Raw genomic sequence first — 19,043 nt, 5'->3', positions numbered from 1 at the left:
CACTCATAACTATTCCAAAACTGGGACTAAGAAAATAAGTTCTAAACAGCACTACGAAAAGTTGTAGTGGCTAACGAAACTTATAAGCTCACTTTTGTTTATTAATTTAATTTTTATACAAGCTCCTATGTAAATGGATTAGGACTGTAATCTAAATAATTTTATGTACAAGCCAAATTGTAAAAAATATAATTATCAGCACACTTACAATTTGGATCTAGTATTATTTGCCCTGTTGAGTTACAATCACAGCACGAGTTATCTAAAAATAAATATTAATCTTGATGACATGTCAAACAATTCTTTGTTGAGGGTCCATTACAAGTTTAGCACGTTTCATTACAAGGCAAGCATGTACTTCCTCTAAAATTAAGATTCAAATAATAAAATGATGATGATCAAAATAAGTAAATAATTAATTAATTAAATAAATAAACAAATAAAAATAGCTTACGAGTAATAAAAGCCATCTTCACAAGCAGTGAGGCATCTTCCATCTTGTAAATAATAATTTTAATCACATTATTTACACATTTAAATTGTATTGTCTATATATACAGAGCATCCTGGTATCATATTATACATTTATTATATCGTAGTAAAATATGTTGTAAGTCCACCAGAAGAAGTTTAGAGCTGAACATTAGAACCAAAACCCTATTTTGGTTTATATTTTAAATAAAAATTTTAGATCGATTCAATAAATAAATGACCATTTAAAGCTTACTTCGTTAAAGAGATAGTCTAGAGGATTAGTGTTGGCAAGATATATTTTACCAGAATTGATAGGAAATTTCTTAATTTAGATTTAATTTAATTATTAGATATATATTAGCTCATAATAATTGCTTCCTAAGAAGATGAAATTCTAGTTAAAAATTTTGTTAAATTATGCTAATAAATAATAAATGTTACATTATATTAGTAGTACTTATAGTTTATAGATAAATTAGTAGGGAAAGAATCTCCAAATGTTTAAGTTATTTAGAAGTCGTCAATGCAATAAATAAAAAAGCGATAGTTTGGATTATTAAATTCTTAAACTAGAATAAATGCTTTCTAATTTAATATTTTTAAAATAAAATATTATTTAAGCATAAAAGGTATTTATAAATTTGATTGAGCATTTTTTTCATTCCAATAAATTTCTATTTCAAAATTGTGTAAAATTAAATTTTTTAAAAGTAGAAGTTAAGTAAATTAAAGAAGTGATTAATTATTTACAGTAGGAAATTAAATGACATAGGAATAATTGCTAGTGAATTTAGATATTTATTTGACTACTATTGCTTAGTCATTTTAAAAAGATAACTGTACTAATGCTTGAAAGGCTTATTAATAATATAAATTATACTTTTGCTTTTAAATATAAAATATATATTAATATTAAAAAAATAATAATAATGAATATATTTTTACGTTTATTAAATACAATCTGCTAATTGTTTATTGGGTATACTTCTTACCATTCATAAATAAATATTATCTCTGCATTTGTATGTATTAATTATAAAAGTAAAAAGAATTGGTGGGTTCTACAATACTTCTGAAGGCAAGATTGGTTGAAGTAAACAGCAAATCAAATGTTTTCTCACAAATAATATAGTAATTACTACTTTCTAGGCAAAGCAAATAATAATAACCTTGCTTTTTTAGAATTTAAAACAATTTTTTTAATTTAATTTCACCGAATCCATTTTTAATTTTTAGTATAAAAAAAGGTAACGCAGAAATAAATAAAAGGATAAAAAATGAATTTTCATGTTTTATAACACTCACTCACTCACTCAGTTTGTTTGTTTGAAAAATATTTTAAAATTAATATTTACTAGCTTCTAGACTATAAAATTTGAGCAAGGAAAGACTAGCTGAGGGTAATAATTTTAAGTAAAAAAGCTAGGTGAACCATTCTACATTTTGTTAAAGTCTATAATGTAGTAGTATTTTTAATTTTATTCACATGCGTATACTATATTTTTTTACTACTTTTTATAATGAATAAAAGAATGATTAGCAATAGATGGTAAGTAAATAAATAAATTAAATACATCTGTTGTAAATAATCTGACTAAATTAGCGATTTTAAAATTCAAACCTATTAAATTGTAAGTAGAAGTTACCCTTCCTTAGGTATCTAACATACTTATTTTAACTATATTATCTGTACCTCTATAAAAAATAGAATTAGTGTCCTAATTTTAATAAAATATTATTTATTTATTTATTTTTATTAGTTAATGGATAGAATTTAATTAAATTACAGTTATATAATAGATTTAGCTAGAAATTTATATAGGAGTCAAGTTATTGCAATTATATTAAAAAATATAATTTAAAGCTAAAATCAGCTAGAAAATTATGTGCATTTATTTATTTCTTTCTTTCTTCCTTTTTTCCTCTCTAAAAATTATGTGAATTGAAAAGTTTCTAAAAATTAAATTTTTACAAATTTTCTTTTTCCTCTAATTTCTATGTTAATTAATATCTATATGATCAATCTATAAATAACCACAATTTTTTTTCATTTAAATAAGATAATTATAAGAATTTAATATATAATGAAACTAATATACTATAGAAACGTAAAGAACTAGAATATATTATATATAATAGATATTTTGTATTATTATTATTAGATAATATAGTCAAATCCTTTTGTATTTATTCATAAAAATCAAATGCGGCATATAGAATTTATTTTTTAACCTTTAGAGCTACATTTATCTATAAATAAAGATGAAGATTAACTACATAAATATCTTCTAATTTTTATATTTATTCTAAAGGATATTATACACTTTATGAGCTAATTTTTTATTTAAATCGACTAATTATGAGGTTTTATTTTAGAAATATTTCTATATATAATCCTTTTTTCATTAAATTCATTACCAATGTAACAAAATATAAAATTATGTAAGCTAAAACCTAAAAATAGCTTTAATTAAATAAGAAATTCGAAGGTATGTTTTGTCTTTTTTTTACAAAATGTACTCTTTGATTAAGCTTTGTATTTTATTCTTCTTTAGCAAGCTAATTAAATTGTGTGGCGTCTATACAAACAGTACAACTAAATTAATTTGTTTATTTACTTATTTTCCTTAATTTTTCAAATAAAATTTTTCGATTAATTGGCGTAAATTTAAATTAAAAAATATTAGTTAGATATTTAATTAAATATAAAATTTTTCCATCTCTTTATTTTCTACTTTCAATGCAAATTTTGTTTGATTATTTCTTATTTCATTCATTTTTTTTCATTACAAAAATTTATTTGATAAGATTCAAACAAAGCTAAAAATATTCAAAAATTAATATTTGAAAATATAGATCAAATTATTTATTAATCTAATCTGTAAATAATTTTCATTACAAAAAAAATTTATTTTATTATATTTAAATAATTAATATTAAATATTTAATATATGAGGGAATAAAAAAATCTATTAAATTAGGCACTTTTTTTTAGGCTAAAAAGATACTTAGGGAATGCCTTAATTAATGAGCATTTACAGTATATATATTTAAATGACACTTTCACATATTCATTCAAAAAAACACCGAATCTTAATACCTTTAAATGACACTACTTTTTAAATAATTGAAAGGGCGCCTAATTTTACCATTTTTATATCACACCTGAAATTATGGTGTTGCTTAAAATTATTTGAAGAAGATGTCGTTTAAAATAATTTTAGAATATTTTATTAAAATTTAATTAAATATTTTAATATTTTTATTTGATTTCATTATTAATTTAAAAATTATATTTTTAAAGTATTTTAATTATTAATAAAAAAATAAAAAGCTTTAGATCATTTTATTTAAAATTTTAAGTCACGTCACTTACTTTATCTTTGAGAATCAAATTCTAAGATAATTAATTATTACTGTAAATTATTTAATTAGTAAGATAGTTAATATTAAAATTTACTTTCTTTAACACACAATATTATTTGATTGAATTTAAATTTTACTTAATTAATAATTAATTAATTGTAAGATCATTTAATTTACTAACCTTCTTAATCATTATGAATATTATTTGATTTTAAATTTACATTTTGATGATTTTAGTTAATTAATGCTTCATTTTAAATAAATTTATTAATATCAAAATAATAATTATAAATTCTAACTAATTCACAAATATACTTTTATTTATTTTGAATTGGCAATTTAAATAAAATTCATAAATTTCTTCCTTAAAATTAATTATTGAAGATAAATTTAAAAATTTTTGATTTCAACAAGCTAATTTTTATTATATTTAAATGATTTTTATTTATTTCATAAATAGGCAAAATTTTTAATTACTAATAAAATAGCAAAAATTTAATTGAACCAACCTGCATGCTAAAAAAAATTTTTAATGATTGATTAAAGTTATTGTTTTTTGATGATTAATTTATTACAAAATAAAAGTATTGTTATAATATTAAATGAATAAAAAATATATAAAATTCATTTAGTAAACTATTAAATAAATAAAAACATATTTTTAGAATTATTTTAATTAATAAAATTAATAATTAAAGCATTATTTACAATTTTATTTTATGAAAATTTTTCAAACTATTTCATTTTAGTTTTATTTAACTTTATTGTTTTATTTTTTCTTAAACATTTTTTCATATAAGCTAAGCACTTTAAATTCATTCTTATAGTTTGTTCTGGTAGTAACAGCATGTCTATCTCTTATTTCTGAAAAATCGCTTGAAGTAAACTACTTTGGCATTAATTCAATTTGAAAATTGTCTTAATTATCTTATTATTAAGGATGTTTTTTTGATTATTTAAAGTATTAGTATATCTATAATGTTAAAGATATCAGTAAGAAAATAGTTAATTCCAACATTATAATTTAAAGATTAATTAAAAAAGTATAACTAAATATATTTAAAATCTCTGAATATTAATTTGGGTTTCCCTTTTAACTATAAATGTTTAAAATTAGAAACTAAATATACATCGTTAGCCATAAAGAAGAATCAATAATAAAATAAGCATTTGTTATTTTAGAGTAAAATGGCTTTAGATAAATTATGATTAATAATTAAGACAGCTAAATAATTATTGCAACCACGCATGTAGCGATCCAACTTTAGCTTAATTAAATAAAGCAAATAGGAATTAAAAATGATTCAAATATTTAATAAATAATCATATAGTTTCTTCTTATTTTTGATTCGAATATAGCCTCATTTTGTATTTTTTCTCTATTCACTTCTGAAAAGCTTTATATTTTTTTTGTAGGCCTTTCTTTGTTTAAATATTTGTATTGTTATTGTAAAATAAGTATTGTAACTGGTATAATCAGTAGTAAAAAAGTAATTTGCACTCCTATATTGTTACTATCAAAATTATAGCCAAATTATTTTATGTGTTAGTTGATACCAATCACAAACATTACGATTACTAGCTAAAAATATTAAATTATAAAGCTTGAAAACACTTTATTGTAAACCTTTAGTGAAAACGATTGAGCTTTTTCATTTTTTATTTTCTCTATCAATACAAAAAATAAAACAAAGCAAAACAAGCAGATTAAGAATAAGACAATAGACTACCCTAATGTTTTTAAAAAATTAAAAGAAAGACCAAAGCTATTATATTAAACATTTTGATATTGACTATCGTTAGAGTTAATTAATTCAGCAAACATATTCAAACTACTGAATTATTATGGAGGACATTATTCTATAAATTGATTAAAATTAAAGTTAAATAAATTTAAAATAAAATAAATTTTATTACCAATTACAGTTTTTAGAGGAGAGAATATTTATTAGGGCAGGACAGAGCTTACTAAAGAGAGATAACTCAGCTTCAAGCAAGTCAACCCACTCATAACTATGCCAAAGCTGGACTAAGAAAATAAATTCTAAACAGCACTAAGAAAAGTTGTAGTGGCTAACGAAACTTATAAGCTCACTTTTGTTGATTAATTTAATTTTTATACAGTCTCCTATGTAAATGCATTAGGACTGTAATCTAAATAATTTTATACACAAGCCGAATTATAAAAAATATAATTATCAACACACTTACAATTTGGATCTATTTTTATTTGCCCTGTTGAGTTACAATCACAGCACGAGTTATCTAAAAATAAATATTATTCTTGATGACATGTCAAACAATTCTTTGTTGAGGGCCCGTTACAAGTTTAGCATGTTTCATTACAAGGCAAGCATGTACTTCCTCTAAAATTAAGATTCAAATAATAAAATGATGATGAACAAAATAAGTAAATAATTAAATAAATAAATAAATAAATAAATAAATGAAGAAATAAATAAATAAAATAAAATATAAATAAACAAATAAAAATAGCTTACGAGTAGTAAAAGCCATCTTCACAAGCAGTGAGGCATCTTCCGTCTTGTAAATAATAATTTTAATCACATTATTTACACATTTAAATTGTATTGTCTATATATACAGAGCATCCTGGTATCATATTATACATTTATTATATCGTAGTAAAATATGTTGTAACTCCACCAGAAGAAGTTTAGAGCTGAACATTAGAACCAAAACCCTATTTTGGTTTATATTTTAAATAAAAATTTTTAAGTTCTATTCTATAAACAGTAATTTAAAGGTTACTTTGTTAAAGAGAAAATCGAGAGGATTGGTGTTGGCAAAATATATTTTCCCAGAATTAATAGGAAATTTCTTAATTTAGATTTAATTTGATTGTTAGATATACATTAGCTCATAATAATTGTTTCCTAAGAAGATGAAGTTCTAGTTAAAAATTTTGTTAAATTATGTTAATAAATTAAAAAATGTTACATTATATTAGTAGTACTTAGAGTTTTGAGGTAAATTAGTAGGGAACGAATCTCCAAATGTTTAAGTTAATTAAAAGTCTTCAACGCCATAAATTAAAAAGTGATAGCTTAGATTATTAAATTCTTAAACTAGAATAAATGCTTTCTAAATTAATATTTTTAAAAATAAAATATACTTTAAACATGAAAGTCATTTATTTATTTATAAATTTAATTGAGCAAATTTTTAATTCTAATAAATTTCTATTATAAATGAGTAAAATTTTTGAAAAATAGAAGTTAAGTGAATTAAAGGATTAATTAATTATTTACAGTAGGAAATTAAATGACATAGGAATAATTGGTAGTGAATCTAGTTATTTATTTGACTAATATTGCTTAGTCATTTGAAAAAGATAGCTGTACTAATGCTTGAAAGCCTTATTAATAATATAAATTATACTTTTGCTTTTGAATATAAAATATTTATTTTTATTTAAAAAAATAAAATAATAAATAGATTTTTACATTAATTAAAAATAATTTGCCAACTTATTATTGAGTATACTTCTTGCCATTCATAAATAAATATTATTTCTGCATTTGTATGAATTAATTATAAAAATAAAAAGAATTTGTGGGTTCTTATAAACTGCTGAAGACACGATTGGTTGAAGTAAACAGCAAATCAAATGATCTCTCACAAACAATATAGTAATTACTACTCTACAGGCAAAGCAAATAATAATAACCTTGCTTTTTATAATTTAAAACAAGTTTTTTAATTTAATTTCACGAAATCCATTTTTTAAAAGAAAGGTATTTAACTCTATATAAATATGGTAATGTAGAAATTAACAAATAAGAGGATATGGTATGAATTATCACGTATAATAAATAACATTTTATATGAAAAAATTTCGAAATTAATATTTACTAGCTTCTATACTATATAACTTGAGCATGGATAGAGTAGCGGAGGGAAATTAATTTAAGTAAAAAAGGTAGGCGAACCATTCTACATTTTATTATAGTCTATAATGTAGTAGTATGATTTATTAAATTCACATGCATATACTATATTTTTTTACTAATTTTATAATGAATAAAGTTATAATTAGCAAAAGAAGGTAATAAATTAAATACATCTGTTGTAAAAAATCTGACTACAATAGCGATATTAAAATTCAAACCTATTAAATTGTAAGTAGAAGTTATCCTTCCTTATGTATCTAAAACACTAATTTTAACTATATTATCTGTTCCTCTGTATAAGATAGAATTAGTTTCCTAATATTAATAAAATATTATTTATTTTTTTATTAATTGATGGATAGAATTTAATTAAATTAAATTACAGTTATATAATAGATTTAGCCAGAAATTTCAATAGGAGCCAAGCTATTGCAAAGAAATTAAAAAATAAAATTTAAAGCTAAAATCAGCTAGAAATTTATGTACATTTATTTATTTCTTCTTTCTTTCTTTTTTCCTCTCTAAAAATAATGTGAATTGAAAAGTTTCTAAAATTAAATTTATACAAATTTTCTTCTTTTTTTTCTTCTTCTTCTAATTTATGTGTTAATTAATATCTATCTATTATATGACTAATTTAAAAATAACCATAATTCTTTAAAGATTTAAATAAGATAATTAGCGGAAGTGAGTAAGTAATAAAACCCATTTACAATAGACGCAATAAGCTAGAATATATTTTATCTAATCATTAAATAATATAATCAAATCCTTGTGTTTTTATTCATTAAATCAATGTCAAAAGAATCTATTTTTATTTTGTAAGCTTTTGAGCTATATTTATAATAAAGATGAAGATTACCCAATTAAATATCTGCTATATATCGCATATTAAATAATATGATACGCTCTATCAGATAATTTTTTATTTAAATCATTAATTAAGAGGTATTAAGATTAGCCTGAATTAATTAATATGGTTTATTTTAGAAATGATTCTATAAATAAATAATCCTTTTTCATTAAATTCATATTCAGCTAAACCAATTTAAAATGATGTAAGCTAAAACCAAAGAATAGCTTTAATTAAATAAGAAATTCGAAGGTATATTTTGTATTTTTTACAAAATGTAGTCTTTGATTAAATTATGTAATTCTTTTTCCTCTTATCAATCAAGCAAATTAATTAAATTGTGTGGTTAAAATAAAAATAATACAACGAAATAAATTTGCACCTTTATTACACAAATAAAATTTTTCATTAATAGCGGTTAAATTTAATTAAAAAATCTTAGATATTTATTCAAACATAAAACTTTGCCAGCTCATTAATTTTTATTTTCAATACATACAAATTTTGTTTGGCTTCCTTTTTCATTTCTTTTCAAATAATTAATAAGACTAGAAAGTAGACTAAAAATATTCAAATCACTTTAAATGTATTTAATCAAATAAGTATATTTGATAATAAAGATTGAATAATTGATTAATGTAAATCTAAATAATTTTCATTGTATTTATTATAGGTATAATACTTAAATAATTATCTATTAATATTTAAAATACATGGAATAAAAAAATCTATTAAATTTAAAATAAAAAAAAAAATTTAAGTTAGAAATTTATGCAACTACTCAGAATTTTAAAAAAATTCTTAAAACTAAAATAAATAATTCAACAAAAACTAAAATAAACAAAAATAAAATAAAATATATCATACACTTTAAATTTCTTTTTAAACTTATAATTATTCTTATATTTAAATTTTTAAGTTTTTTTCATCAGTACTTTCATTTATTTACAAAATTTCTAGCTTTTATTCTCCAATTTTTACCATTTAAATAGTATTATTGATTATTAATTTATTGTTTGAAGAATGCTGTTCGCTTATTAAGTTTATATCAATTTTATTGCTTTATTCTTTGGTATCTTTTTACATTAGTTTTTATTTGAAGTATTCGTAAAGTTTAACAAGCAACTCTATTATCATGTGAACAGTAAGATATAATAAAATAAATTAAAGGTTAATTAAAAAGGAATAGCTAACTGAATCAATTATTTTCACATAATTATTCATATTGCTCTTTGAGCTGTATGAGCTCAGAATAAAGTATTAAATGTATTAAAATAGCCAAAGGAGAGAATCAATTATGAAGTAGCTGTTTGTCAACTTTGAATAGAATGGTCTCAAGTAGATAACAATTATCACATAAGAGAGTTAAAATATTATAGACAATACTCCTAAAGCAATCCAACTCTAGCTAAATTAAATAAATATAGTTGGAATAATTATTGACTCGAATGAAAGATAAATTAAAATAAAATTTTTTCTTATTCTTGATTCAGAAATAGTTTCGTTTTAAATCTTTTCTTTAGTTATTTACAAGAAATTCACTTCCTTTTAAGGATTTTCAAATTTATTTAATAATTGATACATCTTTAAGAAGATTAATACAGTCAACGGCAAAAAAACAAAGATTATCAAAGTAAGGTATATGCCTATTGTCCTTTTGTCTAAATCAAAAAAAAACTATTTTATTTATAAGTTGATGCCTAATACGAATATTGCCATAACTAGCTGGATGTACTAAATAATAAAACCACAAAATAATTTTTAATAGACTAATTGAGAAATTTCTAATATTTTTTCATTCTTATTTATCTCTAACAAATAATAAAAAAGAGCAATAAAGCAACAGCAGATCAATAATAGAAAGAAAGCAGACCCGCTGGTATGTAAAATGATATAAGACAAACCAATATTTTGATATTTTGCATTGAAGTAAATATTTAAATCCTCTTCACCTATCAATAAAAAAGCATTTAGATTTTTAAATGACTGAGTTGGACATTGATCTATATTTATTTTAATTTTAATTGTTAAAATATATCCATTTGATGCTAAATAAACAGTTTACTTATTATGACGCTTAATGGATTATAAACTTAATGGGGGAGATTTGTATCAACTAGAGTTAAATAACTTAATTTGAGACATGTTAAGCCATTTATAACAACTCCAAAGTTAGTAGAAGAAAAAAAATTCTGAATGGAGCTCAAAATTGTAGTGGTTGCAAATGTAACTTATGATGATACTTAAGACTGCTGAGTAAACTATTGTACCTTACTTTATGTAAATATTTCCGATTAGTAACTTTGCTATTATTATTATGCTGGGTCTTATTTTTGTATACAGGTGGAATTAAAATAGGTAAACCCATTTTAGCATTCACATTTATTTCCAGAGATTAAATAAGCATTAGTTGCATTATTACAAATTCCGCAAGAATTGTCTTAGAACTAATATAGATCTTTTTTGCATGTTAAACAATCTGTAAATAGTAGTCCATTGCAGCTTTAGCAATTTTGATAACAAGGAAAGCAGTTAACACCGCTTTTTTTAAAAAAAATAAATTTTAAAAGCAAATAAAATTTGTATTATTTACTCTTGAAAGTAACCTTATTAGCAATTAGTAACACAAATTCCATTTTACATGAAGTATTAAGGGTTACATTACAAGCAGCTTGAAAGTTAATTATCTGAGTATTATTAGCATCCTGGAATCATTTAATAGAGCTTTTGTATTGAGTTTAGATATGAAAAACACTTGTGAGATAAAGGAGCATAGCATCCAGATTATAAATTAAAAGTAAAACCCTAATTAATTTTATAATTAACTAAGTAAGTTTCTATTTGAAAAAATTTAAAGATGACTATTACATAGCTAAACAACGGTGCAGGAATATTAAATTGTTGAATATTTTATATTAAAGACTACTAAATAATTACAGTAGTATCATTTGATTGGTTATATTGTAGCTCTTGATAATAGTTCTAAAAGAATAGGAAATTCTATTTTTTAAATAAGTCACCATAAATTAATATAATTATTTTTTAATTTACTTGATATTGGAAGAATTTAGTTTATATTAATGGAGCACCTTGAGTTTTTGCTATCTATAACTTTTCTACGTCAAATATAGTAAACTAACTATTATAATAGGCTACAATAAATGGCTTCTAAATATTTATTTATTTTTAAGTATATAAAAAAGGAATTCATAATAAATTAAAAAAGTTAGTTTTGTCAATAAAAAAAAACATTTTTGAAAATTTTTTGTAAAATTAATTTACATTTTATAATTCTATTAACCTAGATTATGAATTTATATTATATTAACTCTAAGCAATCATCAATTAGTTACCTTAAAACTACATTTTACATAAGGTTTAATCACCAAGTAAGCAAAGGTTATTCTTTCTCTAAATATAAAATTAAGATTATGAAATGATAAAAAAATAATTAAATTACACTTAAAATTTTAAAGGTTTGGTTCTGATTTAAGTAATAGTAATTTCCATCATCCATAAATATTCGATTTCCCATTACTATAAATTAATACTCATTATCTTAATAAGAAAGATTATTTGAAAAAGTGCTTTGATTGTTATACAAAATGTTAGTAGAAGTAAATAAATTATCAAATGTTGGCGCAGAAATTATAAAACTATTTTTAGGATTAAGAGGGCTAAAGCATAGATTGTAGAATATAGAACCCTATTTAAATAATTGAAAAAACAATATATTTTTAACAATAACGAATAACAAGATAAATCTACTATTTTCGTTATAAGATATCTATCGCATGCATAAGTTAAAGAAGGATAGTTTTTCTAAAACAAATAGTCAGAAATATTTCCACTTCCAATTTTGTCGAAGTCAATGATATAATAATATGCCAAATTACTGTCTGTCAAGTAAATTTTAGTCTAATTTAATATATATTTTATGAGTTGTAAATAAAGTAAAATAAATAGTTAAAAATCAGCTACTTACTTCATTTATGAAACATGCTTAGCCTTTAGGATTGTTTGTCTAATAATTATTCAGTTTGTAAGAATTTTGAATCTTGCCTTACTTATCAAGAGTGCTGAATATGGTAAAACCAGTATAATTGGTATAAATTATGGAATTAAACTCCTAATCAAATAAATAAATAAATAAATAAATAAATATGAAGATTGATATTAGTATGAAAGGAATTTTACCTTTATGTACTACACGTAAGTATTATTCATCAATTTGATAGGAAATTAATCTTAGCACTAACAGCAGTTAATTAAAAAATATAACAAAAATAATAAAGTCTTCTTTATTTCAATCATCCTTTTTCTTATTTATTCTGTATTTTCTTTATCAATAATTAATTTGATTTTTTTCTCTCTGTTTTTTATATACATAAATGATTATAGTTTGTTTTTTTGATTTCTTTAAAAAAAATTAATTAACATCTTTCTATATGTTATTACTATCTTGATGCATGGATTTCTACCTTAAATTCACCCATTCATCAAATTTAGTAATTTTTTAGATATTAATGTAAGTTTTTCCTATTAATTAACTTTCATTATTTTAAAAAATATTCAATGAACAATCGATGGTCAACTTACTATCTATCATAAATCCATCTTACTAACTTATCAAAATTATGGTTGAAAATTCAACTTAAATTTATTTAGCGTTTGAAATTTTTTCTTATCCGTCATCTCAGAATTTTAAAAAATTTACATAAAACAAAAAGCGCTTTAAAATAAAATATTTTACAAGATTGATATTAATTTTCTTTCAAAATAATAAATTCGAAATATGATGCTTTATAATGAACTTTCAAATCATTCGAATTTATAAATTCGACAAAAACAATAAATCAAAAAGTGTCATTCTAGTTACTTATTTATGTTTCGCCATCAAATTAAGCATAAATAATAACTAGACAGTCTTTAATTAAAGAGCCTAATAAATTTAAAAGTATTATCCTTTTTACTAACAAATTTTTTGATGCTCTATTCCAATTTAATAATAATTGACGTAGTTAATAAAGACTCACAAAAATGAAAAAAAACTAATGAATAAAATAAAGAAAATATTTGTATAAATAAAAATAAATTGAAATTTTAGCAATTTTTCTAATAATAAGTTATATTGATTGATTTTAATTAGTGTTGTGCAAATTTAAAAATTTTACTATTCGAATATTTTTTTTAAATATTCACAACGAAAAATTATTATTAAAATTTATAAAAATATTGAGGTGTCCTACCCACTCATGCAATAATTTCACCTATTTTAAAATATAATATTAAATTTATATATGGTGATGAAATTTAAAAAAAACAAAAAGCGCTTTAATATAAAATATTTTTCAAGATTGATATTATTTTTTTTCAAAATAATAAATTAGAAATATTATGTTTTATAATGTACTTTAAAATCATTCGAATTTTTAAATTCAAATAAAACAATCAATCAAAAAGTGTCGATAACAATTCATTCTAGTTACTTTATTATGTTTCTCAATCAAATTAAGCATAAATAAAGACTAGATAGTCTTTAATTAAAGAGTCTAATAAATTAATCATTATAGTCAATTTTACTAACAAATTTTTTATTTTCTATTTCAATTTAATAATAATTGGCATTATTATAAAGTTTCACAAAAACGAAAAGAAAATTAATAAATACAATAAAGAAAGTATTTGACATGAATAAAATATTCTTTAATTCTTAAAAACAAAAAAATAAAATGAAATTTTAGCATATTTCTAAAAATGAGTGATTTCGATTGATTTTAATACATTTTAATTGAAAATATTTATACAATGTTATATTAAATCTTATTGATTTAATAACTTTTCAACTCTAAAATAAAGCAATTCCTTTTCATATTAATAAACTTTCTGTAATGAAGTTTTTATTTGGAGTAATCTTTTATTTTATAGAGATTTTGAAGTTATATTTACAAAAAATATTATCAAAAATGAAGCATTCAATTATTATAATAAAATAATTTACATAAAAGCAGAAAAGAAAAACAAATCCATGAGAAATAAAGGCAATTCAATAAACTTATTATCTACATTTTATATTTTGATTTACTATTATTTATTTAATAATAGAAGTTTAAAAATCAAATCTAATGAATTTTAGTAAAGTTGATAAAGGCTCAAAATATAAACTTTCGATATTTCAAAATATGATTTATCACTGAATTATAGAAAGATAATTATAACTTATTTTTTTACTTTTCCATTAAGATTTTAGATACTTTAATTCTTATTTAATAAGGCCCTCGCTCAAATTTCATCCATACTTGCCCTTTTATAATTAAAAAATTTTTAATTGTTAGGGAGGGCCTTAATATTTTTGAATTCTAAAAAATTTATTACAGTAAACATTATTATAAAAAGGCCAAAATAAATGAAATTAAATATATAGTAAATATTTGAAAACCTCATTAAATTCCATTTTAAAATCAAGTTTTGCTTATGAATCGCATTTATGTAAGCTACTATTTAAATAAAATACTTGATATCAGTGGTATTTTTTAGAAAAGATTTTAGATTACTTAAGAAATGAAAAACTTTTAGAAATTTAGAAAGTATGTATATGTATGCTAAATTTTGATTTCTATTAAAGTAAAAAAAATAAATTATATTAATTAATAATTTTAATTAAAATAATTTCTTTTTTATTGAACATTTTTTTAAGATCATAAAAAAAAATACACCTACTTAAATTTAAAATTTATATTTCATGATTTTGTAATAGATAATCATTTTTAATGAGAGAGATAAATTAATTTACAAATAATTATGGAAAAATTAACATTTTAAATATCATTAATCTAAAAAAATAAATTAAATTATTTAATTTGATTTTAATACAATAATTAATGAGGAAAATCTAATGTTCAGATTTGTTCTTATTTAAATTGAGGATATTTTTTTATGAATATTTACAAAAATTAATTTCTTATATGAAATTATAATATAAATGAAGAATGCTTCAAATACTATTATCTATTATATTTTTATCATTTTAAATATTACCTTTAACAATAATTTAACTTAACATTGTGTTTTAATCCAAATTATTTTTTTAAGATTTATTAAAATTAAATGATAAAATTATTTTTTATTAAACTTACTAAATTAAATTAAATTTTAAAACACATTATTTTTAATAATTTGAGATTAAATTAATTATTAAATATGTAAACTAGTAAACATTTGAATTATTAATATTTTTGAAATAAATTAAATTTAATCAATTAATTTTATCTATAAAATTTCACTTAAAAATTAAATGTGCTTACCTCAAATATGGTTTAATATATTTATTTATATATTTTAGCATCATTTATATAATATGTCCAAATCAAATAAAATATTTATTAGAATTATTATTAAAAATATGTTTTCAGAGTTAATCAGTAATTTATTTTTCATTTCATAAAACAATAACATTTAAAATATTATTTTACAAGAGTATTTAAAACACTTTAAAAGATTATTTAAATTTTATTAAAAAATTTTAGTATATTAATAATAAATTTTAAGGAGTTTTTAAATGATTTATAAATTTTTGAAAAAGTAGTTTGTTTAAATTACATAATAATATGAATGATCAATAAATAATTTCTAAGTGAATTTGTTTTTATATTATAAAGTTTTTAATTATATTTATGTGTTCTTATTATATTTTTTCGTTTTAGAAGCTAAGAGTAAAGTTGGAAAGCTAATCTTTTTTTATTTCAATAGCTTCTAGAATTGTTTATAATCCGTATTGATCAAATATGTTCTTATTTATGAAAAGTTCTACTGTTTTAACTGAAAGTGGCATTTTAAGAAGCAACTTAGCTATTACTTCGCACTTTGAATTATCTATGTTACATTAATTCAGCATCAAAGAAAACTTTGTCAAGTTAGTAAAAACATTAAATATAATTTCACAGAAAAAGTAGTACTGCTCATCAAACAAGTTATTACTCAAGTCTATAAGCAATTCCCTCACAAACGAGTATTCTAATTAAGATTGCTCTATTCCGTAATACAAGTCAGCTTTATCAACTTTCTCCTGATTCAGTTTTTTAATTATGTCTTGCTTAGGGAAGGTATCTAAAAGATTTAGAGCACCATATTATACATATCTTTTATAATAAAATTGTTCATTAATTTAGTTTTGATAATAAAATAAAATTATTATTAATTAAATTAATAAATAAATAAAAAAAATATTTGTTTTAGATTTATTTAATTAAAAATACATTTTTAACGAATTTTATTTTTGCGCATTTTTAAAATTATTTAAATGGATTTACATATTTCATCAAAAATAGTTAATTTCAAAAAGAGTAAAAATTAAATTAAATATATTACTAATCATTGTTTAAGCTGTTATTTCCAAACTGACTAGAAACATCTATTGTGACTTTGTGAACAGATTTAGGCAGATAACGAGTGTACAGTATAAGCTTATTTATACTATATGGCGTCAGGAAGTTATCTTGTAAGTGTATTATATATGTTTTTAGAGTGTTAGGCAGGTATTTGAACGATTGAATTAGATGGTTTACTTGTTTTTTTGATATTTGGCAACCTGTAAAACAGAATTCAAGAGTTTGCAACTTTTAAGGAGTGTAACGAATGAATCCGTCTATAACTTTATTTATTTCAGTCATTTAATTCAGCGTTAACTTTAAATTCTAGATGCTTTTAGGTAATTTAAACGAGTCAAAGTTCGATCTTGTACCTGAGATCTCAATTGTCTTGACAGAAGAAGGAATATATTTTATTTTTTAGAAGAATTTCCTTGAGTCTGCGTCAAGCACATACACAATTTTTGTAATATTAGGAGGGATGAGATGAAAAGCATCTTCGATATTTTCATATAAAGAGAATTTTCTTTGTATAATTAAACTGTTAATAGTTTGGTCATTATTCGCTATAAGTAATTGAAGGTCATCAAACTCTCTGATTGTTTCGTTTTTATAAGGCGCCTGGATAGAAATCCCTTCGTTACGAATGATTTCATTATTGTTTTCGATTATGTTGTTTTGCAAAAATTTATCACAATTCAGTAACATCTCTTAAGCCATTGCTTACAAACGTGGCCTGATATCCTTTTACATGTCAGGAATGATTATTTCTCTAGAAAGCTTCTACTTTCTGTACATTTCTTGCAAATATTAATTCACTTACATGTCAAAGATTTCTTCATTTTGAATTTGTTTGTATTCTAAAAGACTTTCTAGAACCTTTTCTATTTCATTCTTGTTAGATTTGTCTAGCAAGTCGTTATCTATGCTTATTCCGTTAAATATTTCATCCATATCGTCATTATTTGCTGCCTCTATATGTTCATTTAGCTTTTTTATAGCTTCTCTTCCTCTTATTAAAATTTCCCTCATTCCTTCCTAAATAATATTCCAAATCTCATCCATGATCTGATCAAATTCCTTTTCTACTAATTTTTTAAGCTCTTTTTTCTCAACTCCTCTATACTTTAGCTCTTCCATGACTTGCTTTGGCTAATCCTTCATTTAGTTTAAACAAACTATTTATTCTTGATGGTTACGATGCAGATTTTTGTCTGCTATGCAATCATCACAAATTAATCTGCTTCTGTTTTTGCACTCAAATGCTAAGCACATTCTCCCGACCTATTTGTAATGAGTCTTGCAAATAATTCCTTTTTCTAACTATACCAACATCTCTCCATTCACACTTGGCTACATCAAGTTTATCATATTTCCTTCCATCATCTTAAATATTTATTACTTTGTATTCCCTATAAATTTAATAGCTTCTAGTATTGAAAAGTTAATTAAATTAAAAAGTTTTTTGATTAATTTGCTTGTGATTTTGATTGTTTTTTAATGCTAAATTACAAGGGATATTAGAATAAAATGCAATGAAGAAATAGAATGAAAGAATGAATTATTTGTTTAATTAATTAATTAATACTCACGATTCTTATCAAAATTCCTTTTTTAATACTTACATGCTCATCCTATTCTATTAAAAATTTTAGAATGGCTAACAAATTTTGTTAATTTAAAAATATCTATTAAGAGCTAAATGAATTTAATTGATTTTCATTAGTAATTAATTTATTGTTGATTTTGATCATCAAAAATTCATTTAAATTGCATATATTTATTAAATTAATTACATACATACATACATACATACATATTTCTTCTTTATTTATCATTTAAAAATGCATAATAATATGTGTTAATTATTTTTGATCTAGACGCATATAAATATCATTCAAATAGTGCATTTTCTTCATTAATTAACTAACAATTAAAAAGCGTTCTATTGAGCTAAAAACAACCAAACATTTGTTTCATTAATAATTGATTATATTAATATAATAAATGATTATTTTTATAACATAAGCTGCCAGCTTTAAAATAAATTTTTTAATTATTTTACTAACT

The 19,043-nt window shown here is 21.1% G+C and overlaps 5 protein-coding genes across 5 annotated transcripts in view; 1 reads left to right on the top strand and 4 right to left on the bottom strand. All coding sequences in view use genetic code 6, as the record gives it.

Annotated features, from left to right (window-relative positions):
- The window catches only part of TTHERM_000860551 (hypothetical protein), a gene marked incomplete at both ends in the record, with an annotated part of 924 nt that extends 284 nt beyond the window's left edge, over positions 1-640 (top strand). Inside the window, 2 exons of the mRNA XM_012797873.1 lie at positions 1-407; positions 561-640. The exon at positions 1-407 is cut by the window's left edge and continues 284 nt beyond it. Coding sequence (XP_012653327.1) covers positions 1-407; positions 561-640 — 487 coding nt within the window. The remainder of the gene's footprint in view (positions 408-560) is intronic.
- Positions 641-1,787: 1,147 nt separating this feature from the next.
- Positions 1,788-2,525, bottom strand: TTHERM_000860540 (hypothetical protein; the record flags this gene model as incomplete). The annotated part of the gene is made up of 3 exons (XM_012797872.1): positions 1,788-1,985; positions 2,049-2,192; positions 2,262-2,525. 3 exons carry the CDS (start codon positions 2,523-2,525, stop codon positions 1,788-1,790), a joined length of 606 nt encoding a protein of 201 aa, XP_012653326.1.
- A 3,142-nt stretch (positions 2,526-5,667) lies between these two features.
- TTHERM_00860530 (hypothetical protein) lies at positions 5,668-7,803 on the bottom strand (the record flags this gene model as incomplete). The annotated part of the gene is made up of 6 exons (XM_001017020.2): positions 5,668-5,700; positions 5,765-6,206; positions 6,342-6,544; positions 6,613-6,753; positions 6,802-6,945; positions 7,717-7,803. 6 exons carry the CDS (start codon positions 7,801-7,803, stop codon positions 5,668-5,670), a joined length of 1,050 nt encoding a protein of 349 aa, XP_001017020.2.
- A 1,665-nt stretch (positions 7,804-9,468) lies between these two features.
- Positions 9,469-13,322, bottom strand: TTHERM_00860520 (transmembrane protein, putative; the record flags this gene model as incomplete). The annotated part of the gene is made up of 10 exons (XM_001017019.2): positions 12,805-13,322; positions 12,593-12,736; positions 12,376-12,525; positions 12,068-12,313; positions 11,890-12,018; positions 11,659-11,775; positions 11,476-11,607; positions 11,201-11,412; positions 10,673-11,148; positions 9,469-10,610 (listed from the first exon to the last, which is right to left on the bottom strand). Exons 1-10 carry the CDS (start codon positions 13,045-13,047, stop codon positions 9,469-9,471), a joined length of 2,991 nt encoding a protein of 996 aa, XP_001017019.2. The 5' UTR covers positions 13,048-13,322.
- A 2,900-nt stretch (positions 13,323-16,222) lies between these two features.
- On the bottom strand, positions 16,223-18,359 carry TTHERM_00860510 (hypothetical protein; the record flags this gene model as incomplete). The annotated part of the gene is made up of 2 exons (XM_001017018.2): positions 16,223-16,745; positions 16,975-18,359. 2 exons carry the CDS (start codon positions 18,357-18,359, stop codon positions 16,223-16,225), a joined length of 1,908 nt encoding a protein of 635 aa, XP_001017018.2.
- Positions 18,360-19,043: the final 684 nt, after the last annotated feature.

This window comes from Tetrahymena thermophila (genome assembly GCF_000189635.1).
Source record: "Tetrahymena thermophila SB210 genomic scaffold scf_8254627, whole genome shotgun sequence".
Taxonomy (NCBI): domain Eukaryota; phylum Ciliophora; class Oligohymenophorea; order Hymenostomatida; family Tetrahymenidae; genus Tetrahymena; species Tetrahymena thermophila.
The sequence above is the reverse complement of the archived record's forward strand: the minus strand, read 5'-3'. Positions and strand labels throughout refer to the sequence as shown.